This window comes from Callorhinus ursinus, unplaced genomic scaffold (genome assembly GCF_003265705.2).
Source record: "Callorhinus ursinus isolate GAN/ISIS: 27379988/994484 unplaced genomic scaffold, GSC_fseal_2.0 scaffold4, whole genome shotgun sequence".
NCBI classification, from domain to species: Eukaryota; Metazoa; Chordata; class Mammalia; order Carnivora; family Otariidae; genus Callorhinus; species Callorhinus ursinus.
Genome location: NW_027397066.1, coordinates 117,515,056 through 117,541,866, shown reverse-complemented (window position 1 = coordinate 117,541,866; position 26,811 = coordinate 117,515,056). Strand labels below are relative to the sequence as shown.

At 42.5% G+C, this 26,811-nt stretch overlaps 1 protein-coding gene across 1 annotated transcript in view; it reads left to right on the top strand.

The window, feature by feature from the left end:
• TBC1D9 (TBC1 domain family member 9) overlaps positions 1 to 26,811 on the top strand; it is a 114,570-nt gene that overhangs the window by 38,684 nt on the left and 49,075 nt on the right. Inside the window, exons 2-3 of the mRNA XM_025874233.2 lie at positions 8,817 to 8,927; positions 22,334 to 22,452. Of these exons, the coding sequence (XP_025730018.1) occupies positions 8,817 to 8,927; positions 22,334 to 22,452 (230 nt within the window). The remainder of the gene's footprint in view (positions 1 to 8,816; positions 8,928 to 22,333; positions 22,453 to 26,811) is intronic.

Here is a 26,811-nt window from a genome sequence, read left to right as displayed (position 1 = left end):
CATAGGGAACAAAAATTTTAAGTTTTGTGCTCTTTTCTTCACGTAACATACTAGATATGCTTCATCGTGACATTAAATAATCATTTGAGGGCATGATTTTATTTTTTATTTTTTATTTTTTAAAGATTTTATTTATTTATTTGAGAGAGAGTGCGCGTGTGCACGAGTAGGGGTGAGGGGGCAGAGGGAAAGGGAGAAGCAGACTCCCCGCTGAGCAGGGAGCGGGGTGCAGGCCTGGGTCCCAGGACCCTGAGATCATGACCTGGGCTGAAGTCCAACCCTTAACTCACTGAACCACCCAGGCGCCCCACGGGCATGATTTAAATGTCTATCATTGCATAAATGTATTGTAACTTATTTAGACGTACTAGGTCATTACCTAAATGTAATTTAAAATTCATGATTGCTTCTATTTCATGATACTGATTCATTGTGGCGAAGGGGTTACATGAATTAGGAGGGTTGGCAATGTTCTTAGGACTGAGTGAGTGGCTCCTACAAATGTGGGCCCACCTGGTAGAAGGTATACGAGGGCCATCATGCCCAGGTTTCCCTGAGGTGGTGGATGTGGCTTATCTCTTAGAAACGGTGGGCTTCACAGTGAGGAGCTACTCCCACCAGCACCAGAAAGGTCCCTTCATCTTCATTCTGCAGGCTGACCTTGGCCAGCCCTGAGCCATCATTTCAGGTTTTCAAACCTGCCTCTATAGTCAAGATTAGAACGAGTACACCTTCCTGCTGCATATATGGAAGCATCAGTCCATGTAACAAAAGTGCGTCTACCTTCCTCTTTCTGGGTTCAGGGCTTGTTTGCAGATTGAGTACACACAGGAGCCTAGAGTGTTTTTTGAATGAATTCAGTTCATTGTCCTCACTGGTCTCTATCAGAGCAAACTTGAATCCCTGATAAAAGTCTGAGAACAACAAGCTTGTCTGTGGGGATGAAATCACCACTGCAGCGCTGGGGTCAGTGACAGCCTCTTGGGGATGTGGCCTTGTGCTGTAGCACAGGAACCCGCATTTGAAAGGGGTCCCGGCTGGGTTGAACGTTCTACTAGTTGTCTTGAACTTAAGAATTTTTGAGCAAGGGGCCTTGCATTTTCTTTTTGCCCTGGGCCCTGCAAATTGTAGCTGGTCCTAACCAGGGTGTTAGGTAAGGTGGTAAACTATTTTAATGATTCCTTCTCAGACACGGCCCCAAAGAGAAGGAAAAATCAATTGCAACTGCCCTCCATTTTTGTAGGAGGAGGTGCGTGTGACTTTAAGAGACTGGCTTACAGGGTGAAATGGAGCAGCTCCTGGAAGACTGGGCCTTCAAGGGTGCTTGGTTGATTGGAGCAGCACATACTAATTGGCTGTATGACAAAGGCTCTGCTGAGGAGATGCTCTTCAGATTTCAGTTTTCTGCAATTACTTTAGGTATAAACCCGCCTGTGTGCTTTTTATCTTCTGTGGTGGAAAATATGAAAGTCATGGCTTCTTTCTCTCCTTTTGAGCCCTCACTTTCTGTGTGCCGTAGTTTTCCCTTGTCTGTGGGGGATACGTTCTAACCCCCCGTGGATGCCTGGTACTGTGGGTAGCACTGGACCCCATGTATACTGTGTTTTTCCTGTACATACATACCGGTGATAAAGTTTAATTTATAAATTAGGCACAGCAAGAGAGTAGCAACTATTACTACTAATAAAATAGAACAATTATAACAATATACTGTAAGAAAGTTATGCAAATGTGGTCTCTCTCACTTGAAATATCTCCCTCTACTGTACTCACTCACCTTCTCCCTGTGATAATGTGAGATGAGAAGTTGTCTACACGGTGAGATGAAGTGAAATGGATGACGTAGGCATTGTGCCGTAGCGTGAGGCTACTGTTGACCTAACCCCAAATCAGAAAGAGGGTCATCTACTTCTCCTTTTTTTTTAAGATTTTATTTATTTATTTGACAGAGAGAGACACAGCAAGAGATGGAACACAAATAGGGGGAGTGGGAGAGGGAGAAGCAGGCTCCCCGCGGAGCAGGGAAGAATCCCAGTATTGGGATTGGTCTCTCCCTTTTAGCCAGTACGACCCCTACTTGAGAAAGGTTGTTAGACTCTTTGGGGTTGTGAAACTGAGAAAGCTCATTGCCCCCATCTCCAGCCCCAGGCATCTCCCCCAATACACCTACGTTCCTCAGCTTCTTCCCCAGAGAACAGACATGGCCTCTCTCAGAGATACTGTAGCTGGGCTACAGTAGCCTGTGTGTACCTTCACATCAATCATGGGGACACTGTGACCTCGGGTGCGTTTATAGCTCTGGAGCTGACCCCTCACCTGGCAATTCCAGCATTCCCCTTCACTGCTGGGCACACAGGATGGTTTTCCTAATCTCTCACCTGGTCCCTTGGCCAGTATGGTATGCAAATGAATTGTTTACCAATCTGTGTGTGGGTGCAAGAGTTTCAACTGGTTAAACTTTGGGGTAATTTTGTGCTTTTTTGGCAACAGCTGCCCATCTCTGGACTAGTTCCCAAAAGTAGAATAGAAAGGCTCGTGTTTTCCCTAAATATCTCTTTTTTTGATCCATCTTAATTCCAGATAAATCTCGATATTCATTAAAAACTGACAAATTACTTCCGAAATTAGAGAAGTTGATCTTCCAGGGTACAAAGTTTAGATGTGAGTTTGATCTGTATTATCTTGCACTCTCTGAAGTGGGATTTTTCCAACCTTTTCTCAAGTATTGGTCTCCATTCATTGAATGATTCTTAGACAATTTTAATTATTTAAGGTCAACTTGCTAGAACTTATTAGGTACTATGGTAGCTGAATAAGGTTTGAAAATAATTCTTGGTTTCCCCCCAATGTCCATCAAAGTGAAAACTTTGTGGCCCAATTGATAAATATTCAGCGTAACTTGAGGGACTTACTATAGGCTTTGGGAATTCCAAGGTAAAACAAGGCTGTGCCTGCCCTCCAGGAGCTCACAGACTGGTGGGAAGAAACTACAAACAAGAGTCATTAAGAGAAGTATAAAAACTATGGTGTGGCTGGAGGTTATAATGCTGTCAGCAGTTGCTTCTGGGTGTTACTGTTTAATTACTTAAGTCAGTGCTAAGACTTGCAAGGGATGTACCAGTAACAACTTGGGAGCAGCCGGTAGGAGAAGGTGAGAGCCTGTGACCTACAGAAACTTCCCATGGGAGCAATGCCGAGGGGTTTGCAGATACTGGTCCCAAATTCCTCCATTTATATAGAATATATATAAAGAAGTAAGTCCAAGTACACTGCCTGTCTGGCTTTAGGGAGATCAGTGGGTATTTGGTGAAATGAATTGATCAGGGTATATATTCGTGGAAGCCTCTAAATGGTAAACTCCGAATCTCTGAACTGGATCTCCAGCACAAGTCAGTTCAGTGGGAAAGGCAAATAGCTCACAGAATGGAAAACCTGAGTAAATAATAAACAGGAAAAGATACTCAAACTCATTAATAATTAGAAAAATGCAAATTTAAACAACAAATGGAGGGGCATCTGGCTTGCTCACTTGGTAGAGCATGTAATTCTTGATCTCAGAGTTGTGAGTTCAAGCCCCAGTGTTGGGTGTAGAGCTTACTTAAAAACAAAAATAACAAATGGATATTATCTCTCACCCTTCAGATTGGTGAAAATAAAAAACCAAACACTGATAATACTAAGTGTTTGGACCATTGTAGAGAAACATATTGTCTGGCTTTCCTGGTAAGAGTAAGTTGGCACAATCACTTTGGAAAGCAATTTTGTAATGTCTGATGAGGTTTAAAGATGCACTTACCCTATGACAGTTCCATTCTAAAATGTTTTCACACGCTTAAAACATCATATACAAAGAAAATGATTGCAGTGCCTATTACAAGAAAAAAATTGGAGATAAACCCAAATGTCCTTTATTAGGAAAAAGAGTAACTTATATTTATACAGTGGATATTATATAGCATTTAAAATGAGTGAACCAAATTTACAAGTCTAACCTGGGTAAATTTTATAATCATTTTATTGGGTGAAAACAGGTTGCCAAACAGTATCTACTCATTATCATTAATGCAAATTTTAAAGTGCACAGCAGTGTAAAGTGTGCATTCATGTACATACACGTGGGGCGATAAAAGTTTAAGGACCTGGTTGGGGAGAATACAAAGCAAGCTGACAGTGGCCAATGGAGAGAGGGAAATAGAATTGAGGAGACATTAAAGGGACCTTTGCTATGTGTGTTACATTTTCTTTGTTTAAAGAAAAAAAAAAAGGCAGATGAGGCCAGATGTTGAAAGTCAGAGTAGTGGTGCATGTATTTTTAATTTCCTATACTCTTCTGTGGTTTTGCAATATGTCCTTGAACAGTAGTGCTTAGGGCATCCGTGGCATTCTCTGAGGAGGGATTTTTATTGCCCATGCCCTTGACCTTTCGCTTCCATGGTCATTGTAGACCTCTGACTGGCTGCATGGCCAAGGGGGCAGAGAAAGGCCGAATGAGCTTTAGGACCTTGTCCGCTTTGACATTAAGTAATTCCAAGATCGTCAGTAGGTGATTGATCATTGTCACGGGCACATTCCTACATGTCCACACTCTCCTGACACGGGAGCCGAGCAAGTGATGACTCTGTGTGTCACACCCTCCAGTGCCCACAGGCATATGGGAAGCCTAAACGTACCAATTTTGTAGTGTTTTCTGAATCTCCTTGAAAACAGCATGTTTACGTTACATGATGCCTCCGAACTAATACCATAGGTAGATGTGGGGAAGAGTTATTTTGAGAGCCATAATTTGACTCCGTTATCTCAGGCAATCAAAGATTGTTTAACACCAGAAATAGCTGACCAGAGCAGCTGCTAAAACAGCGCTTCGTGTGGGAAATAAGAGGTTCAGTATTTTGACAGCCATTTCAGAGTTATGAGTAATAAAACTTCTAAGAAAATCTTGACGGCTGGGTTGGTTTTTTTCTTTGGGGGGGTGTGTTGGTGGGGGGATTGGATTCTCCGGCTCAGATTTCCCATCTTGCAGGATTCTGTGTGGATAGAGCCTAAAGGAGGAATATTTTCCCTCTCCCAGAGTCTTGATTCTTTGTATCCATGGCGTTTAGGCAGCACAGTGATAACTTATGTAGGTTTTCAAAAACTAGGGAACTCATCCATTGATCAAACGTGTGCTCAGGGCTTACTGTGCTCCAAGCAAAGGGCAGGACCTAGGAGTCAGAAAGAGTCAGCCTCCACCATAAGAGGCCTTCTGGAAAGAGGAGGAGTTGTGGAATGAGGCAAAATGTACAAGTAATTTTAAATAAATTCAATAGGTACTACAGAAGCAGAACTTGGAGGGGAGGAGGGATAGAAAGAGACGTATTAAACAATTAGGAGTTTGTCATTTAAGGCGGTGGGAAGGGGGATAAGCACAACATTCCAAACAGAGGGAGGATTCTGCTCGGTGTTACAAAGGGAAAGGGTGAGTCTGGGTTAATGTGGAAGAGTGTATTTATTGATTTGGCTGGCCAACTGCGTACCTCGATTGACAGTATTACTTTCTGTCTGAATATCTAGTACCTTAAGTTTTCAAAGAATTTTCACAACAGTTTTCTAATTGTACGTGCACCTCATGTGAGTATTACAATACTATACTGTCTGTAGTTTAAAATATTTCAGCATGGACCCTATAGTAGGTATGTATGTACCTGTTCGTTTTCATCTAAATCTTAGTGGAAGGTGGTGGTGCCAAGTTGTGAATGCACACTCAGTGTTGATGAGCTGGTATCTCATCAGAAGCCCTCACTCTGCAGAGGTGGCAGTGGGTGGGGGTGGGGGGGTGTCTTCCTTAAACAACTCAGTTTTCTTTGTCCCTGAGTGACCCTGGAGATTTTGTTAAATCAGATAATGGGTATTGGAGGTGGATTTCACTTGGGGACCTTTGTGGTGGTCAAGATGAGTGGATCAGGTTGAACCTTTTCAGGGGCCTTCCCTGCTGTGTGTTACAGAATATACAAGTCTAGTGAGACATTAAGGATGGGGAAACTGAGGCTCAGGGAGGCTGGGTGTGAGAGTGGGGTAGTGGCAGGGCCAGGACTGAAGAATTCCAGAACTGGGACCACTTCTGTTGCCTGCTCTGCCCGGTGAGCTGTGCTTGCCCTTGAAGAACCTTTATCTGTGATGACACTCCTTTAGAGGCTCATTAAGCCATGTAAGCTAATCCTTGACTGAATTCCCTAAGCCCAGACTGTAGTGTGTGTTCCTTAGAACCAATGTATGCGCCATTTCCAGTATTGTGGGGATTTTGTTTCTTTTTTGATTCAAGAAGAGTGAAGTATTACAAACACTCAGTTACGAATGATGTTACTTGTATTTCTAGTTAACAGTGAAGGGACTCCAGCTTAGCTGGCGCACTCTTTTCTGCTCTTCCTGTTAATATACTCTTCCATCAGCAGATAATTGAAAATTAATTAGAGAGGTCTTTGCAGTAAATCCACGCCACAGTAGAGAAAACAAAAAGAATACATGTGTGACATTACGTGGAAATTTACCCCTTGGAAAACTACAGGCCGTAGGGATTTTAATGTATTTCATACAGGCCAGATCAAACAAATGAATTAATTTCCACTTTAGTGAAAGTTTGTTTTTCCTGGTGTGTTCAGGTCGGCTATGGTCACTGTGGGTTCAGAGTGAACCTAAATGAATTCCTGTCCTTGGACAAAGACCAAGGACAACTGTAGGACTTGCCCATGGTTAACCTCCCGTAGGCTTTTTGATTAATAACCCTGGTTCAGGAAGGCAAGTGCTATTATGATCACTTTACAACTGAGCCAGTCAAAGCAACGAGAAGTGGCATGTCCACACCACAGAACTGGTTATAACAGAGTCAGAGCCAGAACTGAGCTCGTCTGAACACTAGGTGACTCAACGATACAGCTCTTTCTATGACCCCAGGTTGCCAGAGCAGAAGGAAGTGAATTTCATTGGTAGCATGCACATCAAGGTATTCCATATGGTGTTATGGTGGGAACCAAACCTTAAGACATTGTTATAAGACAACACGTCAGGAAACTGTCACTAGTGGTGACAGTTTCAGAAGAACTTGTGGTTCAGATTCAGCAGAACTTCATGAAAATCCTCCTATGAGCCAGGCACTGAGCTTCGTGGTTCCCAGTATGCTGCTTATTTTTAGCAGGAGCAGAGCAAGGGAGCCTGGGGACCTTTCGCCTCCCCCGCTCAGCCTCAAGCATTTATCAGTAGTATCCCAAAGCCATTTTTGACAGACATGCCGTCTAAGTAGAAGTCAAATTAAAAAAAGGAGTGTCTTGGCAAGTTCCAGACAGGTTTCTTAACCCCTTACTCCACGCAGCCCGTTGCCCTTAAATCCCATTACATTCAGTCTTATTACAAGAACAATCTCGTAACTGTGATATTGTCTTCCATTTTATCCTTGAGAAAACCGAGGCATTGAAAATAAGATGTCTTGCCCTAAGATGAAAACTATCCAGAGTTCCTAATTGGTTCTTCTGAGTCCAGATCCCACTTTGTGCTAATTTCCACCCGACTTTTGGAATAATTATGGGCATTTACTTTATGGGGATCTTTTGGATTCATCCTGTCAAGTAAGGGATCTAGTTTATTTGACTTTGTGGAATTTGTGTGTCTGTGTGTCCATGTTATTTTAGAACAATGAAGAAGATGTCCGGTGCTTAATCCCAGGTTGGGATAGATAAAGGAGGCACACTTTCCAGGAGAGGGGGATGTTGGAGGAATGGTGGTTATAAGATAGAGTTGCACTCCTGGAAAGAGAAGACACTGCCTCTTCTTAAGTGAGCATCGGTGCACTGAGTATTTGCATTTCTCACGAATAAATGGGTAAATTCATTTGCTGACTGTTCAGGCATCCTGGACTTGGATGACATGGGCGAGTTTCCCCCTGGGGTCTGGACAGATCAGTGAGGTTCCTGTCCCACAGAATGCCACCGTATGCTACCCCAATGCCTTTCCTGACCCTCAGCCTAGTTATTGCATCATTGTAGAGGGCAGTCATCTGCAGTCATCTCTGGTTTTAATGACTGATGTGACAAATGCCAAAGGACTCTGCCACTGAGGTGGGGAAATGCTTGTTTCACAGCCCTTGTTCACTCCTAAACAAGTGTGAAAATCACTGCTTTGCCTTCTCCCCTACTAGATTATACATACCTTAAGGACTCTGTCTTACTGTGTTTTGTGCCCACTGGGTTTGCCTTGCCCACAGTAGGTACTTACTTGATGTTTGCTGAGCTGACCTAAACCTTTCCAATACAAAGAAAAGTGGGACAGATTAAAATAATATGTAGGCCAGCCTGGCACACTGACTCAGATAGACATGACTGCTTCCCGGCCTGGACAAGTTACTCAAATTAAGGATTTGTTTCTTAGGTGAAAAGGGGGAAGAAATAATGCACATTGGGCATAATGTAGATAAAACAGAGACACCAACACATAAGTGCTTAATACCCTACTTATTTTTCTTTTAAGTAGGCATTTGTAAGTACGGGCATCTGCCAGGGACCCAGCTCCCAGCTTTGTCAGCCTCCCATTAGTTTTAACACCAGCAGACTGCCTTCCAACTTAGGCAGTTTCTCTTGGAGGTTGTTGGAACAAGTAATGTAGAGCCAGCATCAGACTATTTAAGATGAAGCTTTGCCAAGGTGGGGTGCAACGGGAGGGGCTGTCGAGAAGGGTTGTACGGGAAGAGTGCTGGGAGGTCTAACAGAAAGGGTACGTTGACTCTGCCTCTGGGAATTTGGGGGAAGCCCTGGGGAAACTCTTAAGCATTCTTCTCTCTTCTCCACCCTCAGGCCTTCTCGTGGGTACCCTTGATGTTGTGCTGGACTCCAGTGCCCGGGTGGCTCCTTACCGAATCCTTTACCAGACTCCAGACTCTTTGGTCTATTGGACCATCGCCTGTGGTAAGTAGCGATATTCAGAAATACGGAGAAATCTGGTGATTAACAATTTTCCGCCAGAAGGGAAGGACCCTTTATTTGGGAATACAATCACTTGGTATTTTAGGGTAGTTAAGCATAGCCACTTCAGCAGGTAAACTCCAAATCTTAATGGCTCCTTTGTCTACCCCACTCTTGCTCTGGCAAAGTCTCCTTTGGATCCTGTGGCCTTCTCCAGCTGTAGTGACACGAAGCCTCCATGGGAGGGTGACTTAGAAGGGAAAAAGCCGACCTGAACACACCAGGTCGGGGAAGGGAGATAGAGGCACACCCACATTTAACTCCCTGGGCCCAGACATGTCACACCCCACTTCCACTCACACTGTGTTGGCTAGAACCAGTCACATGGGACTCCAATATAACTCCATGTGCAGCTGGGAAATGAAGAGGAACATGGGGACTACTTAGGTGTACTCAGCAATACTTACATATCTGAGCACAGTACTTCCTACTTGAGTAGGGATTTTTTTTTTCCCTGATCATAATCTATAATAATATCCTGTGTTTAAAGTGGTGGTCAGCAGCCCTGCCATTATGGGGTCTCTCACAAGAATTTTTAATCTAGGGGCTCCTGGGTGGTAGTCAGTTAAGTGGCTGCCTTCGGCTCAGGTCATGGGTCCTGACCTGAGCTGAAGGTCTGCCTGCCGCTCTGCCTACTTGTGTGCTCTCTCTATCTCTCTGTCAGATAAATAAGTAAAATCTTAAAAAAAAAAAAATTTAATCCAAAGTGGCCAAGATTTTTTTTTTTAAGATTTTATTTATTTATTTGACAGAGAGAGACGGCGAGAGAGGGAACAGAAGCAGGCAGAGTAGGAGAGGGAGAAGCAGGCTTCCCGCTGAGCAGGGAGCCCGATGCGGGGCTCGATCCCAGGACCCTGGGATCATGACCTGAGCCGAAGGCAGATGCTTAATGACTGAGCCACCCAGGCGCCCTGGCCAAGATTTTTTTAGTTATTTGTTTGCATGTGGCTTTGCAAATAACCATAGGAAAAGCAAGGGCACTGAGCACTTAATTTTTTTACCTCCATTTGATTTTTTTTATTATTATTAATAGACTTTATTTTTTAGAACAGTCTTAGATCAGAGAGTTCAGAGAGCCCCCATCTGCCCTCCACATACATAGTTTCCCTTATTATTAACATCTTAGTATGGTACATTTGTTTTAGTTAATGAACCCATATTGATACACTGTTACGTTTTTTTTTAAGATTTTATTTATTTATTTGACAGAGAGAGCACAAGCAGGGGGAGCAGCAAGCAGAGGGAGAGGGAGAAACGGTTTCCCCACCAAGTAGGGAGCCTGACTTGGGGCTCAATCCCAGGATCCTGGGATCATGACCTGAGCCAAAGGCAGATGCTTAACCATCTGAGCCACCCAGGTGCCGCTTGATACACTATTACTAAACAAAAGCCATAGTTTGTTGACTTTATTTTATTTTTTAAAAAAGATTTTATTTATGTATTTGACGGAGAAAGACACAGCAAGAGAGGGAACATAAGCAGGGAGTGTGGGAGAGGGAGAAGGGGGCTTCCTGCTGAGCAGTGAGCCCGATGCGGGGCTCTATCCCAGGGTCCTGGGATCATGACCTGAGCCGAAGGCAGATGCTTAACGACTGAGCCACCCCGGCGCCCAAAGCCATAGTTTATTTAGATTTCACCTAATGTCCTTTTTCTGTTCCAAGACCCTATGCAGGATACTATATTATATTTAGTTGTCATGTGTCCTTAGGCTCTTGGCTGTGGAAGTTTCTCAGGCTTTCCTTGTTTTGGATGACCCTTCTGGTTTTGAAGGATACTAGTCAAGTATATTGTAGAATTTCCCTCTATTGCAATTTGGTGTTTTTCTCATGTTTAGGCTAAGGTGATGGATTTTTGTTGAGGGAGATCACAGAGATAAAGTGCTATTTTTATCAGATTATGTCAAGCAAGGGTACATATTGTTAGTTTATGACTGATGAGGTTTTCCTCAATCATCCAGCTGAAGTAGTATTTTTTGGGTTTCTCCACTCTTATTATTTTCTGCCCCTTTCCATGCTGTTCACTCTCTGGAAGTCACTATACACAGCCCACCCTTAAGGAGTGGGGAGTTTTCATTTATTCAGTTATTTTTATCAGTATGGAATCATGCATATTGATTTTATACTTTGGAGAGTCCAGTGCTACTTTATTTTGTTGCTCAAATCATTCTAGCTTTGGCCATTGGGAGCTCTTTCAGTTGACTTTGCTCAGTCTTTAAATTGATCTCTACTCAGTAGGAAGTGCTGTGCTAGGTTCTAAAGATATAATGATAATTAGATCCGGTCTCTGCTCTTGAGAACATAAGTAAGTATTCAAGTATAACCCAGTGTGAACCAGTACCACACAGTGCCAGGTGATTGCAGGGTGCCCAGCTAAATGCAAGAATCTCAGCTGGGCTTTTACACAGTAGGAGAGGTTATCTGGGTGTGATTTCCAGCTGCCAGAAGGCCCTGGTGCCCTAGGAGTGCTTCCTCAAGGATTTAATGGTACCTGACATTCTAGCATTGTAGTCTTGTATCCCTTTCGAGTTATTCTGGTTTAGATGCAAACAGCCCCATGAGAAATGATGGACTATATCAGTCATTTATGCATTCCGGTGAATGAAGGCATGGCATCAGGGTGCAGGGCGTGGAGAAAACCACCTGGGAGTGAAGGGTGGGGATTGGGGTGAGAAGAAGGAGATCAAGGCAACAGGGAGAGGGAAGCTGGGACCCCGAGGAAGACAGGCTTACCGGGCCACCCGGCTCCTCTAAGCCATCATTCAATACACAGCGGAAGGGCCCGGTAGCTGCTGTTGAGGGGGAAGTGTCCTGAGGTGGTTAGTGGGAAAGCGTCACATTTAGTTGGCGAACATTCTAGAATGTGTTAAAATTGTATAGACATTATAGTCTATACAAATAGACATTGTAGTCAGCAAGTGACGAAGTAAAAAGAAAGGGAATTAGAAAGCTGGCAGAGCCACTTAACAAGGGTGTGGAGAGGACACTCTGACACATTCTCTCTCACCTTCCAACCTGCCTACCACTTGTGTCCGGAGGCTTTTGAGACCCTTTGGAGCCTGGAGCTCCTTAGAGCCCTCCTTTCTGTCCTTACAGCAATTCTAGGCGCCTGGTCTTGCCAGGCAGTGTGCATTTACACTGAGGGGAGCTTCTGGTTTGTGCCTCTGTGACTCTTCTTTCCCTGCCCCCTCAGGCCTAAGCTTTTCTTTCTTTCCCTGTGACCTGACATCACTACTCCTGTCAGTTTCTGAGGCTTTGCCATTCTATGAAGCAGATGCTCTTGTGAATGCTCCTGTAGGAAAGAGCCCAGAGTTACAAAGCTGAATTATTCCTGAATTATTTGCCAAACCAACATTAAGGAACACGAGGCAGGACATGCTGATGGCATACTTTATACCACAAAGAGATGTACTTTCATTTTCCCAGTAAATAACGCCTGTCACAACTGCATGATCTCATTATAATAAGCCCAGAACAGTTTTAGCTTTTGTATATATTGATTACCCATAGAGATACCTCCAGAATTTCCTTGTGGAAGACTCCACAGAAGTGACAACCAGCGTGAAAGTCCCATTCACCCATTAGTCCTTCTTATTGATTCCCATTTAAAACCCAAATTGCCGGCTCCCTTTCAGGAGAGGATTTTAAGAGTGGAAGCTGCCAGCTTTCAGATTTCTCTGATATGCTGACCTTTTGGTTTGTCATTTTAATGGTTTTTTTTTTTTTGAAAACTACAAAGTTGGTATTTGGTGGGACAGTGTGTCAAGAGCTTTTTAATTTGCTTGACTTTTCATGAATCTTTGCTGTAAGAGAAGTGTCAGCAGAAAACCAGGTGAGTCTAACTCACTGCCCTGTAGAATCCACAGGATTGCAAAACGTTGCTGTACGCCATGCACGTCGTGAATCTGCAACATGTAAATTGGATTCAAGGGAGCATCTACCATCAGTGTCTTCACAGAGACCACTTTCTGTAGAAGAGCAGTGGTAAATCCTAGTCGTTTGACTTGCCTTAGACTCGAGTCACAACGAGTCTTTTGCATTGAGTCTTACTCCCAACGTAGCCGTCAGTCACCTGGCGCTTGGCAATAATATGAACCATACAGAAAGAAGAGTGGAAAAAAAGTAAGAGTTATTTGGTGAAACATTATTTTCATAAGCTGCTTCTAATCTTTTTTTTTTTAATATTTATTTGAGAGAGAAGGGAGCATGAGCAGAGGGGAGGGGCAGAGGGTGAGGGAGAAGCAAGCTCCCCGCTGAGCAGGGATCCTGATGTGGGGCTTGATCCCAGGACCCTGGGATCATGACCTGAGCTGAAGGCAGACGCTTAACCGACGGAGCCACCCAGGGGCCCCTGCTTCTAATCTTCTAACAGTTGTATCCAGATTGGTTTGATTTTTTTTACTTTTCCTTGGCATTGAGACCTTTAATTGGGAAAGGGAACCAAAAACATTCCTAAGTAATGACTTTCTTTTCACTACTACCCAAATTGAAGCCACCATTCTCTTTGTTTTCTTTTTTTTTTTTTAATTTTTTGAGAGAGAGAGAACACATGTAAGCACAAGCAAGGGGAGTGGCAGGCAGAGGGAGAAGCAGGAAGACCAGGAACCTGGGATCATGACCTGAGCCGAAGGCAGACGCTTAACCACCTGAGCCACCCAGGCATCCTGACCACCTTTCTCTTCGGTTGATATTCCATTGTGCCATCAATTCTAGCCTGCTGAATTGCATTTTGCTCAGTGGTTTATGCAGTAAATTGCACCTTTTGCCATCTCTTAAGAGCATAAAGGAAGCAGTACCATAGGAATTTGTCTAGCCAGCTTTGCTGACCTCATTATATTCTGACCGTCTCCTCCTCTCCCCAGCAGTCAGTTGACTATTTTTCATCTGAGGCTCTCATTAGGAAGCTAAAGAGCTACAGGTCTTCCCTCAGCAGCTGATGTTTTGTACTTGGTGCTCCAGAGGCAGGGGAGAGCCCAGTCCTCTGCCCTCCTTGGCCTTCAGTGGATTTCAGCAGAAGGCAACCCATTTGGCTCTCCCCATTAGAAGAGCTAGAAGGTTCTAACAATAAGAAGGGTTATACAGCCTCAGTGAGAATATAGACACATAAAAATGATGATAACTCCAAGGACGTTGTCTAAAGAGGGGCTCTGGGACCACTGAGAAGAGCAATAAGCAGAAAGAAGGAGATGATGACAATTCCCTCTGGATCTCACTTTTCAGCAGGACTGATAAAGGAGATGTGTGTTTGATGGGCACTTCGCTGATGACACAGCCCTGCATGGTGCCTTGATCTGGCTGCCTGTTGATTTAGTTTCTCTTTTCTTTACCATCCCAGAATTTCACCTGGGCCTAGATGCTCATTCGTTTTCAGAACTGAAAGCTATTTTAGCCACCGTCTTGCCTAACGGTTTTGTTTTACTAGGATGCGGAGGCAAGGTGAGTTGCCCAAGTTCACAATCCTAGTTGTAGCTAGTTAGTGCAGAGCTGAGACCTAATTCTTAGGTCTCCCTCTTCCTAGCCCAGTACTTTTTGAGTAGCACCATACTGGCCTTTATGATTAAGCATTCTTTTAGTCAGCAGCTGGTAAGACCCAGAGTTTAATTAAAGATTGCTAGTTGGTTCTGCCTCTGCCATTTCTGTACAATAGAGAGAGAATATGTGGGGTAATTTAGTTGCCATCCACATGAAATACATGTAATGTGCAAGTTGGCATTTTATAATCCTTTCTTGGTCTGGGTATCTCAAAAACTATTCTTACATCTTTGGGAACACAGCAGCTTTTTAAAACAACTTGTGGGGCGCCTGGGTGGCGCAGTCAGGCATCCAACTCTTGATTTGGGCTTGGGTCATGGTCTCAGGGTTGTGGGGTCTAGCCCCGTGTCAGGCTCTGTGCTCAGCAGGGAGTCTGCTTGGGATTCTCTTTTCCTCTCCCTCTGCCTCTCCTGCTTGTGCTCTCTCTCTCTCTCGAATAAATAAATAGATCTTAAAAAAAAAACTTGTTTTTTTCTTTAAGTAATACATGTTCATTGCAGAAAATTAGAAAATAAAGATAAGCAAAAAGAATAAAATTTAAAAACAATACCACACTCCAGATCACCTTTTATTTATTTTTATATTTTTTTTAAAAAATTTATTTATTTATTTTAGAGAAAGAGAGAAGGAACATACGAGTATGGAGGGTGGCAGAGGGAGAGGGAGAAAGAAACTTTAGCAGACTCCTCGCTGAGTTCGAAGCCCTACATGGGGCTTGATCTTAAGACCCTGAGATTACAACCTGAACCAAAACCAAGAGTCGGACATTTAACTGACTGAGCAACCCAGGGGCCCCTCCAAATCACCTGTTAGACTTTGTATACACACACACACACACACGTATATATGTGTGTATGTACATATATGTATAGACTTTCCATGTCAGTAAAACATATTTCTGACATGTTTTAATGAGTAGATATCTTATTGTGTGTGTAACATAATTTATCTGATACACTATTATCGGAAACATGAGTCTTTTATCCCCTAATGTTAATTGCATTTTGAACAACCTTAATCAATACCCTCTGGAAAAAAAAAATCTTTTCACATTCCTTTAATTATCACTTGAGGACAAATTTATAGAAATAGATATGCTGAGTCAAAAATATACATATCTGTAAGGCTTTTAGTGTCCCTAGCTTGATTGCCTTCCAGAAAGATAGCCATTTACTTTCTCCCCATCAGAGTGGGAAAAGACCTTGGCACTTAAGTGAAATTAAAATAAGGACATCAACCACATCCAGGACTGTAGGAATCTTACAGTCAAGGCTGGATGAGTTACCTGGGCTTCTCTTTTCTCAAAGTGGTTATAAAGCGGGACACCTGGGTGCCTTCAGCTCAGGTCATGATCCCAGGGTTCTGGGATCAGGCCCTGCATTGGGCTCCCTACTCAGCGGGGAGCCTGCTTCTCCCTCTGCCTCTGCTCCCCCTGCTTGTGTTCCCTCTCTCTGACAAATAAATAAATAAAATCTTAAAAACAAAAGTGGTTATAAAGCTATGAGCATATTGTTATGGCCCATAGGAGATTTAAGCAGTTATGTAAGAAGCTTAACAGTAGTTACACAAGGAGTTGTTCTATGCACGCCTTACTCCAGTAATGTGTACACCTAGCAGTCCAGACATAATGATGCCATGGCCAGAGAGATTTCTGCTGAATGCATGTTAGTCAGGCAAGGGTTAAACAGCCGATGTTTTAGCGCCCTGACATCAGAAGTTAGAAATACCTCCAGCATCGCAAGTCAAGATGAGATCTTTGTCTATTGCTTGCGATGGTAATAGCAAAAGTAACTGTTTATTTAGTGCTTTGTATATTCTAGACCTGTGCTCAGGACTTCATATGTGTGTATAATCTTCTTTAATCCCCAGCACAAACCAGTGTGGCAGGTGTTGTTACCTACGTATTAGAGATGAGGCATTTGAAGCACAAAGAAATGAATTTACCTATGATTACAAAGTCAGTATGTGTACTTTTGAAACCAGCTGTACTTTTTTTGACATCAAAGCCTGTGTTCTGATCTGTGATGTGATATTGTCTCCCTGATAACCAGGCTTCTTCTTATTCCAGATAATCTAACCGCTAGTCATACTTACTGCGCTTAAGTAGGTTTTGTTTTTTGGGTTTTTGTTTTGTTTTGTTTTTCTAAATAACATCTTTTAAAAAAAAAATTAAATTAGCCAACATACAGTACATCATTAGTTTCAGATGTAATGTTCAATAACTCATCAGTTGCATATGATACCCAGTGCTCATCACATCACGTACCCTCCTTAATGCCCATCACCCAGTTACCCCATCTCCCCACCCACCTCCTCTTCCACAACGCTCAGCTTGTTTTTCAGAATCAAGAGTTTCTCATGGTTTGGCTCCCTCCCTGATTTCTTCCCATTCAGTTTTCCCTCCCTTCCCCTATGATCCTCTGCACTGTTTCTTATATTCCACATGTGAGTGAAACCAGTATTTCTCTGATTGACTTATTTCCCTTAGCATAATCCCCTCCAGTTCCATCCATGCCGATGTAAATGGTAGGTATTCATCCTTAAGTATAGGTTTTGGAGCTAGGTAATCATGCATCACAAAGAAATATCTGCTGATTATCTATCAGTAGGGCTGTAAGCCTTTGTTCTTAATCCTCAGAGGCCAAATATGACAGAATCAAATCATGGTTCCATCTTAATGCCTCTTCCTTTTTATTTCAAATAGGCTTTATGTACTTTAAGATACATTTAAAGCTAGATGAGAAATTAGACTAGGATGATTTTATATTTTTCATCATCTTAAAGAATGTTCAGATTTTGCCTGGGTATATGCACAGGGCCTGTGGCTAGTATTCTTCAAAACAAAACAAACAAAACAAAAACCACCACTCCGAAAGATAAAAGATTCCCATTTTTCTTTAAAATTAATTTCTAAGTAACCTTAAGCCAGCCCATCAAGTGTTGATCTAGTTTTTACCACAGCAGAATGCTTTAACCTGGATTAACTTGGATTTTCTTGAGGATTCTCTTTCCCAAGACTGGCTTTCTTTGTTGTGCCAGCTGATTGCACAGTCAGGTCAGTATTTTTTTCCTGCTGTATCTCTGCAAATGAAGCCTTTCCAGAAAATGGACAGCCAAGCCCTTCCTTTCTGGTTCTGAGCATCTAACACCTTCTGTTCAAACTGCTGAGTAGGGGCGCCTGGGTGGCTCAGCCATTAAGTATCTGCCTTTGGCTCAGGTCATGATTCCAGGGTCCTGGGATCAAGCCCTACACCGGGCTCCTTGCTCCGCGGGAAACCTGCTTCTCCCTCTCCTACTTCCCCTGCTTGTGTTCCCTCTCTCGCTATATCTCTCTCTGTCAAATAAATAAATAAAATCTTTAAAAAAAAAACAAAAAACTGCTGAGTAAATAGACCAGTCCCTATTCACAGCACAAGAGCTCCATGTTACCTCACCTTAAAAAATAACCAAAGAACACTTCCAAGATCTTAAATATTGCAGCACTTGTATTTAGTGTCTTAAGAAAGGAAAGAGCTATTTATAAGGAACATTTAGGATTCCAACATTTTCCTTTGGAGTTTAGCTCATTCCTAAAGAGTGGTCCAGCAAAGTAACAGTGGGTCTCAAACAGCAGGACCTTTGCTCTGTGATCTCTGAGAGGTAATGTGGACTCTTTGGTCTGGAGTGAGAAATGTACAGAAATGGACACCTGATTTCACAAATAATTTTTACAAGACTGGCATCTTCAGAATTTGTCTTGTCTGCTGGGTCAGGGAATCCAGCTCTGCTTTGTCGGTATTGATCATACTTCTAATCCCCAGAACCTGGAACATTTAGGAAAGTGTTCAGAGAATGTGGTGTTTTTGTATAGTAAGCTATAAACGTAAAAGGTACATTTCATTACTTGCCCTAGAAAGTATTGTTGGATATAGATAAGTATCCATAGTTAATTCCTGAAACTACCATTGGCTGATGGCATTTGTGTCTTTTTCTCTTCTCAAATATGGTGATAATGGTTTTATATAATGGTACAGAAAGTCCTTCCTTATCTAGAGTTCAGTCTTCTGGCACTTTGATATCTTAGATGTAGATAGAGCCAGAAGAAACCTCCAAAACCGGTTTGGTAGTACAGAAGCAGGCCCAAGGCACCGAGTACGCTGAAAGGGTTGCAAGACCTAAAGATGTTGAGATATGCAGTGTCGGCTCCTTTCCTATATGTGGGAGCAGTGAGTGGCTCAGGATAGCTCTAGAAGCCTAGTCTTTTTATGTGACCCTCATAAGTATGGGAGAAGCAACAGGAGATGGAGAGCTGAATGGAAAACGCATTAGCAGCATCAGTAGGGGGCAGTGGTAGCAACAGAAGATAGAAATGTGGGGATGTACATTCTGGGCAGCAAGAAGTAGAGAGAAGAGCCAATGGTGCAAATGGTGTTAGGTGGTAGGAGGTAGAGATCATGGAAATGATGGACAGTGCACCGGGGTGGGACACAGCAGGTCCTGGGACAGCAGAGAAGGCAGGAGGTGGGGAAACAATGTTTATAGTAAATCTGAAATTTAGCACAAGAGTGCTTGGCTGGCCTACTTGAAGATGGGGGGGCACCTGGTGGCGGAGTTGGTTACGTCCAATTGATTTTGTCTTAGGCCATGATCTTGGGGTCCTGTGTGTCGGGCTCCACGCTCTCCTCTTCCTCTCTTCTGCCCCCTGTGCTTGCTCTCTTTGTCTGAAAATGAATAAATAAAATCTTCAAAAATATATATTTAAAAGAAAAAGTTGGGAATTAGCCATAATGTCTTTGTATTCTATCCACGACAGTTGGAAGTATGAGTAAATGTTTGTTGAATCAGTACATGCATGCATATACACCATTTTTACCCTGCGTGTGTGGGTGGGTGGGTGTGCTTACGTGACTAGGGACAGAAAGAACACTTTGTTTTTTTTATTATTATGTTATGTTAATCACCATACATTACATCATTAGTTTTTGATGTCGTGTTCCATGATTCATTGTTTGCGTATAACACCCAGTGCTCCATGCACAACGTGCCCTCTTTAATACCCATCACCAGGCTAACCCATCCCCCCACCCCCCTCCCCTCTAGAACCCTCAGTTTGTTTTCCATCGTCTCTCATGGTTCGTCTCCCCCTCCAATTCCCCCCCCTTCATTCTTTCCCTCCTGCTATCTTCTTCTTTTTTTTTTTTTTTAACATATAATGTATTATTTGTTTCAGAGGTACAGAAAGAACACTTTGAAGGCAACATGTGCAAAGCTGAAAGCACACCTGTTAGGTCTCGTAGCTGATGGACTGTTCTATCCAGGATAATTGAGGATTAGTGAGGTTGAGCTGAGGTTGGATTCCAGAGCCAACGTAACAGGAACTGTAAAGTCCAGTACCTCGAGTGACTACCTGGTCAAGGGCAGAGCATGGTGAGATAGCAGTCAGTAGCCTGACCGTGTGAAAACCAGCCTCTGGAAGGCACATCTGCAATCAGCATAGGCAGGGGCCAGAGACAAGATCAGAAGACGCTGAGAGTTGTGCCCGACAGGTCTGCGGAAGCTCAGCAGTCCCGTGGGTCTCCAGGAGTGCCTCTGTCCTGAGGTGCGCACATCTGAGAGGCCAGCAAGCACGGGTGGCCATGGTGAAGGGCTCATGGTGGGCATTAACAGGGCTCTATCACAGCCAGTCACAGCTGGTGATAGTAGGGACCTGTTTACAGACAAGGAAGGGCATTGTATACTTCAGAAATTTTTCCAGCAACCGGGGCACCTGGGTGGCTCAGTCGGTTAAGCGTCTGCCTTTGGCTCAGGTCATGATCTTGGGGTCCTGGGATCGAGCCCGGAGTCGGGCTCCCTGCTCGGCAAGGAGTCTGCTTCTTCCTCTCCCTCTACCCTACCCCCGCTCACACTTGCTTGCTCACTCTCAAATCTTTTTAAAAAAAAGAAATTTTTCCAGTAACTATTTAAAAATTTAAAGTGTATAATATTTTAAAGCCCTCTGGTAAACTCCAAAATGACTCATTCTCCTAAATATTTCAGATGGGCATTGTTCTTTGCCTCTGAAAAATATTTCCTCTTTTCCAAATTATCTCTGAGGACATTATTCCTTGGGATTTTTATAGCATTGCTCTGAGATGGATAAGGGTTTGTTGTGTGTGTTTGTGTGTGTGTGTTTCATTCATCTCCATTTTACAGATTAAACAAACTGTCTAAAGTCACCCAACTGGCTAGTGGCAGAGGGAGGGGGACCCAGGTGTCCTGAGTTCTAGCTCTCTCCGTGACATCGTAGTTGCCTTTACCCAAATAAGTGGGCCATGGGTAATGCCCAAAAAGAGCTGCAATCTGTTCTTTCGTGTTTTCGAAGGCCTGCCTCCCCTCTAACAAATCTGCTTTTCAGCCTCTCCATCAGTATTCCGTGTAGGCAGTTTTGGTGTTTAGTCTTAAAATAAAAGAAAATGAACTTGGGTTTGGTTTTGTGTTTCCTGTCCTTAAACAGTGTTTCTGAAACCCCTCAAGCCTACCTCACCTCAAGGAGATTTTAGTTCTGCTCTTACAGTTCTTTTTTTTTTTTTAAGATTTTATTTCTTTATTTGACAGACACAGCGAGAGAGGGAACACAAGCAAGGGGAGTGGGAGAGGGAGAAGCAGGCTTCCTGCCGAGCAGGGAGCCTGATGCGGGGCTCGATCCCAGGACCCTGGGACCATGACCCGAGCCGAAGGCAGATGCTTAACGCCTGAGCCACCCAGGCGCCCCGCTCTTACAGTTCTGAGTATCATTGTAGACACACTCGTGTCTCCCGCCCTTCTTTGTCAGGAGTCAGAGAGAGATTCTGACTTACCTTGAATTGCTGGTGACAGAGGACAAAGAGAAGAAAAGACATTGTTAAGAAATCAAGGAAAACAAAGCTTGGAAATCTGAGGAGATGCCTGGAGGTTGAACCAGTGGAATCAGAGAATCTTTCCTTAATTCTGGAATGAGTAGTGCATACGATTTGTCTATATGTATATGAATGATTTATAAAACATGGTTTTCTGCAAGATCTTTAACAATCCCAGAGCAAGAATAAAAGGGGAAGGGGAAGGAATTTACCCCAGTATCTTTACAACCACATCCTGACAGCATGCCTCCGTGTGACACCTGCAGTTGTGAGCGGAGAGTAGTGCCCGTTACATATGCTACAAGGCTGGGGTGGTTTCAGTGTGGAGCTTGCCAGGCGAGGTGACTTAATGCTTCTCACCACTGACTGAAGTGCAGTGACTTGCTCGGAGGCTGTGAGGATGACCTCATCCCATTACATTTCAAGGCAGCTGTGCTTGCGAGAGCCAGGCAGCTCTTCTCCAGCGATCATCCCCTTTCACATCTCATTCATAATTGAAGTGAGTGAGGATCATTTTTGCCCATTATAGGAGGTGGTTACATCAGACCTCCAGGGGCATAAGAAAGCTCTCAAATCATTGCAACTTAACAACTGTAACCTAGTATCCTAACAAGATCTAGGTTACCCTGTGAAGTGCAGGTTCTAGGAGGGAGACAAGTGGAGGGTTGTGCTCAAGTCCCAATCCAGAGACGTGAGTAGGAGAAATGTTGCTAACATTTCTAACTGGAGACAGCTAGGAAAGTTTCTGAACCCACCTGATCAGACGAGACTGTAATGCAGTGCCTACTCTCGGGTTTCCATATCTTTAGGTGTCTTCTGTGTCTTGTCTGAAGGGGAGAAAACATTTAAAGGCAGAGCTATTGGGACAGTGGTCTCCTTTAGTGATACTGATGATGGGAGCCTGTTTAAGTATCTTTTAAATTCCCAAAATTTTATTATTTTTTTTATCATCTTACTGTTCATGCAGGCGGTTCCAGAAAAGAAATCACCGAACACTGGGAATGGCTTGAGCAGAATCTACTGCAGACACTCTCCATCTTTGAAAACGAGAATGATATCACCACATTTGTGAGAGGAAAAATACAGGTAGTGGGTCGTTTGTTTTGTTTTGCTTTAACTTTTAATTGGAAACAATTTCAAACTTACAGAAAAGTTGAAGAAATAAGAGCCTGTAGTAGACCTTTTGCATATTCTCCTATTGTTAACATTTTACCCCATTTACATTATCATTTGAGTGCACATTTACTTTCTATTTGAGTGGAATTTCCCCCCATATACTTCAGTGTGTATTTCTAAGAATATTCTGTTAAATAATAACACTGCGGTTATCACCTTCGATAAATTTAACATTAACATTATACTTTAATATTTGGCACATATTCCAATCTTGTTAATTGACCCAATGTCTAGCGTTTTTTCCCTTTCAGTCCAGCTCAGGATCCAGTCTGGGAAGGAGTTGAATTGGTTTTCATCTCTTGTCTCCTTCAATCTAGAACGTTTCTATAGCCTTTCTTTGTCTTTTATGACATTCATGTTTGTTGTTTTTTTTTTAAGATTTTATTTATTTTTTGGCAGAGAGAGAGAGAGAGAGAGAGAGATAAAGAGAGTGAGAGAGGGAACACAGGCAGGGGGAGTAGGAGAGGGAGAAGCAGGCTTCCCGCGAAGCAGGGAGCCCAATGCGGGGCTCGATCCCAGGAGCCTGGGATCATGACCCGATCCGAAGGCAGACGCCCAATGACTGAGCCACCCGCGTGCCCCTATGACATTTTTTTTTAATGGGACATTTTTTCGTCTTGGGTTTTGTCAGATGTTTCCTAGGATTTGATTCTGATTATTCATGCCCAGGTGGAGCACTTCATAAGTAATCTTACATCCTTTTAAGAGTATCATTTCTGGAGGCACATGATATCTCCCCTCGTGGGTGATAGAAACCCAGAAAGGTGTTACCTACCCAGGTTCTCCACTGTAGAGTGACTAATTTTGCCTTTTCCAATAATAAACAATTTGAAATTTTTTCTTTTTTTTTTTTTAAGATTTTATTTATTTATTTATTTATTTGACAGAAAGATAGAGAGAGCACAAGTTGGCAGAATGGCAGGCAGTGGGAGAGGGAGAAGCAGGTTCTCCACTGAGCGGAGAGCCGGATGCAGGGCTCCATCGCAGGACCCTGGGATCATGACCTGAGCCGAAGGCAGACGCTTAACCCACTGAGCCACCCAGGTGTCCCCATGTCCCAGACTCATCTTGTAATTTCTCTGTCCCAGTCCTGGAATCAGCCCTTTGTTTCTGTTTGCTTTCAGTTTCAGACCCTTTCTTCTTTGCTGCATTGTTCGTTTAATTTTATTTTTTACATGCAGAAAATAATAGCATGCTTCCAAAAGCTTAAATTTCCCAAAGTGTTACTCCCTTCTGCATCCTTGCTACCCTGTTCTCCCCAACTTTTTGTAGTTAACCAACTTCCTTGTTATCTGGTCTATCCTTCCTGTGTTTCTTTTTGTAAAAAGTGGCAGATATGTGTATTTTTCTTATATTTCTCTGATTCTTACACCTAAGTCTTCATGTGCTTATGCTCCTCTGCATTTGCTCCTTTCACTCAATAATTCTTGGGTAATACTTCATATCAGTTCATAGAGAGTATCCACATGTTGTGTTTGTTTTTTAAAAAACATTTTCGTAGTTTGATTTTTTTTAAATATTAATTTTTAGACTTACAGAAGAACTATAAAAGATAGGTCAGAGAATTCCCATAGACCCTATCACTCAGCTCCCATTAATACTAACATCTTCTGTATCCATAGTATATTTATCAAAACTAAGAAATGTACATTAATGCAATATTGTTAACTACAGGGGCACCTGGGTGGCTCAGTCAATTAAGCATCTGATGCTTGGTTTGGGCTCAGGTCATGATCTCATGGGTCATGAGATTGAGCCTCGCATCAAGCTCCACACTCAGTGTGGAGTCTGCTTGAGATTCTCCCCCTCTCCCTCTGACCCTCCCCCTGCTCACCCTTTCTTGCACATGCACTCACTCTCTCTCAAATAAATAATCTTGTTTTTTTTTTAAGATTTTATTTATTTGTCAGAGAGAGAGAGAGAGAGCACAAGCAGGAGGAGCAGCAGGTAGAGGGAGAAGCAGGCTCCCTGCTGAGCAGGGAGCCTCATGTGGGGTCAATCCCAGGACCCTGGGATCATGACCTGAGCTGAAGACAGACACTTAACCAACTGAGCCACCCAGGTGCCCCAATAAATAAATATTTAGAAAAAAATATATTGTTAACTACAGACTTTATTTGGATTTTACCAGTTTTTCCACTTCATGTCCTTTTTTATTCCATGATCCAAACCAGGATCCCACATTGCATTTAGTTCCTGATTCTTTTTAATAGGTGCATATTATGTGGGTATGTACTGTAGAGAATTCAGCACTCTTCTACCCTTGGACATTTAAGTAGTTTCCAATATTTTGCAATTAAAAATACACACACACACACACATGCACACAAACATATAATATACAATTATAATTGTACATACGATTATAATTCATACGTATAATAATATACATGGCTGTGTGTGTGTGTGTGTGTGTGTTTGTATTGTGGGGATCTATCTTTAAGATAAACTGGTAGAAGTGGTACTGCCAAATCAAGGGGTAAATGCATGTGTCATTTTGCTTCATATTGTCAAATCCCCCCCCCCGCCAACACACGCACAGGAGTTGTACCAGTTTACATTCCCACTGGTGTGTATGGGAATGCCTGTTTTCCCACAACTTCACCAAGAAAGCAGATTATCAAGCTTTTGAGTTTTTGCCAATCTGACGGGAAAATATTTTAGTGTTTTAATTTGCATTTATCTCACTTATGAGTGAAGTTGAACATCTTTTTAAATGTTTAATGGCCATTTTTATATCTCTCTAGATTCTCTGCTCATGTCTTTCACTTATTTTTCTATGGGACTTTTGGTCTTATTTTTCTTTAATTCTTAAAAGTTCTTTTATATAAAGGCCATTAGCCTTTTACTGGCGATATATATCATAGATATTTTCCTTAAGTTTGTCATTTGTCTTTTGATAAATGTCTTTTGTCTTTTGCTCATGATAGTTTTTTTTGTCTTTTGCCCATGATAGTTTTTGCCATGGAACATTTAAATGTTTTATTTAGTCAAAATTACAAATTCTTTCCAAATTTTTAGTCATCATTAGAAAGCCTTTCTTTACACCCAGGTTAAGGAAGAATTCTAGGAAGTGATCTGATAGTTCGCTTCTCATTAAAATTACACAGGATGGTCAGTTTCTTCTCTTTCACTAAACTTGTACAGGAACAAGTAGTAGTTTTATAATCAGAAAAAGAAGTGGAATATCATTGGTTTTTAGGGTCTGATATTTTTGAGGGAGAGAACTGGATTTTAACTGGACCACATAAAATTAGGGAGGGCTGAGCAGCACAAAAGCACATATATCAGCCTCTTCCATTCTCCCACCCTTTGCCCCTCAGGATGGATATTTTTCACTGCTTCAGGATGGCTGATTTCAGTTTTTACTCCGTGGTCAGAATTAAAGAAACTAGACAGGTAGTGAAGAGGGTAAAAATGGGAGCAGGGAAGATGTTGGGCAGGGTCAGTTTGAAGTTGGGAGGAGCTTCCAAACAAAAAAAGTGTTCTCGAATAACTGAGAGTTGTTTTATTGATAAAACCCATCTGATTTTATAACTTCTTCATTTCATTTCTGAGTCACGTGTCTGAATTTCTGGGAAGTAATGGCTGAATTTCTGGGAAGTGATGGAAACGGAGAGAGTGTGAGGTTCCTCATTTGACCGTCATTTGACCATATTGCAGGGAGCAGCTGACTCGTGCGGGGATGGGCGTGAGGCCTCGTGCCCATGCAGGAGCCATTACTGAGGTCCCCAGTTAGGTTTTGCTAGTCCTCCCTCAGATGGTACCGTCTTTGGGCAATAGATACAAATTGCTTAGAAGTGACAATAGCCAGGAGGAAAACAAAAACAAACATACAAAAAAACCCCAGAAAATAAAACAAGGACCAATTATGTCAAATAGCCATTCTTCTCACTGTTTTCATTATACCAAAAATGTCACATTTAATTCCCCTGAAACCAGTTATGAGGAAGGAATTGCTATTAATGCAATTATGTGTGAAAGAATGTCATTCATGTGCAAATGAATGCTTTAAGCATTCCCAGTTGTCCAATAATGAAGGGAACCAACAAATTTATTTGTTTTGAGATTTAATTAACTTTTATAAATTATGAATGTAATCATTAACTACAGAGGCAACCATAATCCAAACCCATAGATCACATTTTGTGTGTTTCTTTCTAGATTTCTGGAGTGCATTTTATCATAATAGTAGTCTTACTGTGCATATAATTTTATATCATGTCTTTGTTTCCTTGACTGGTATTGTTATATAATTTTTAGTTATTT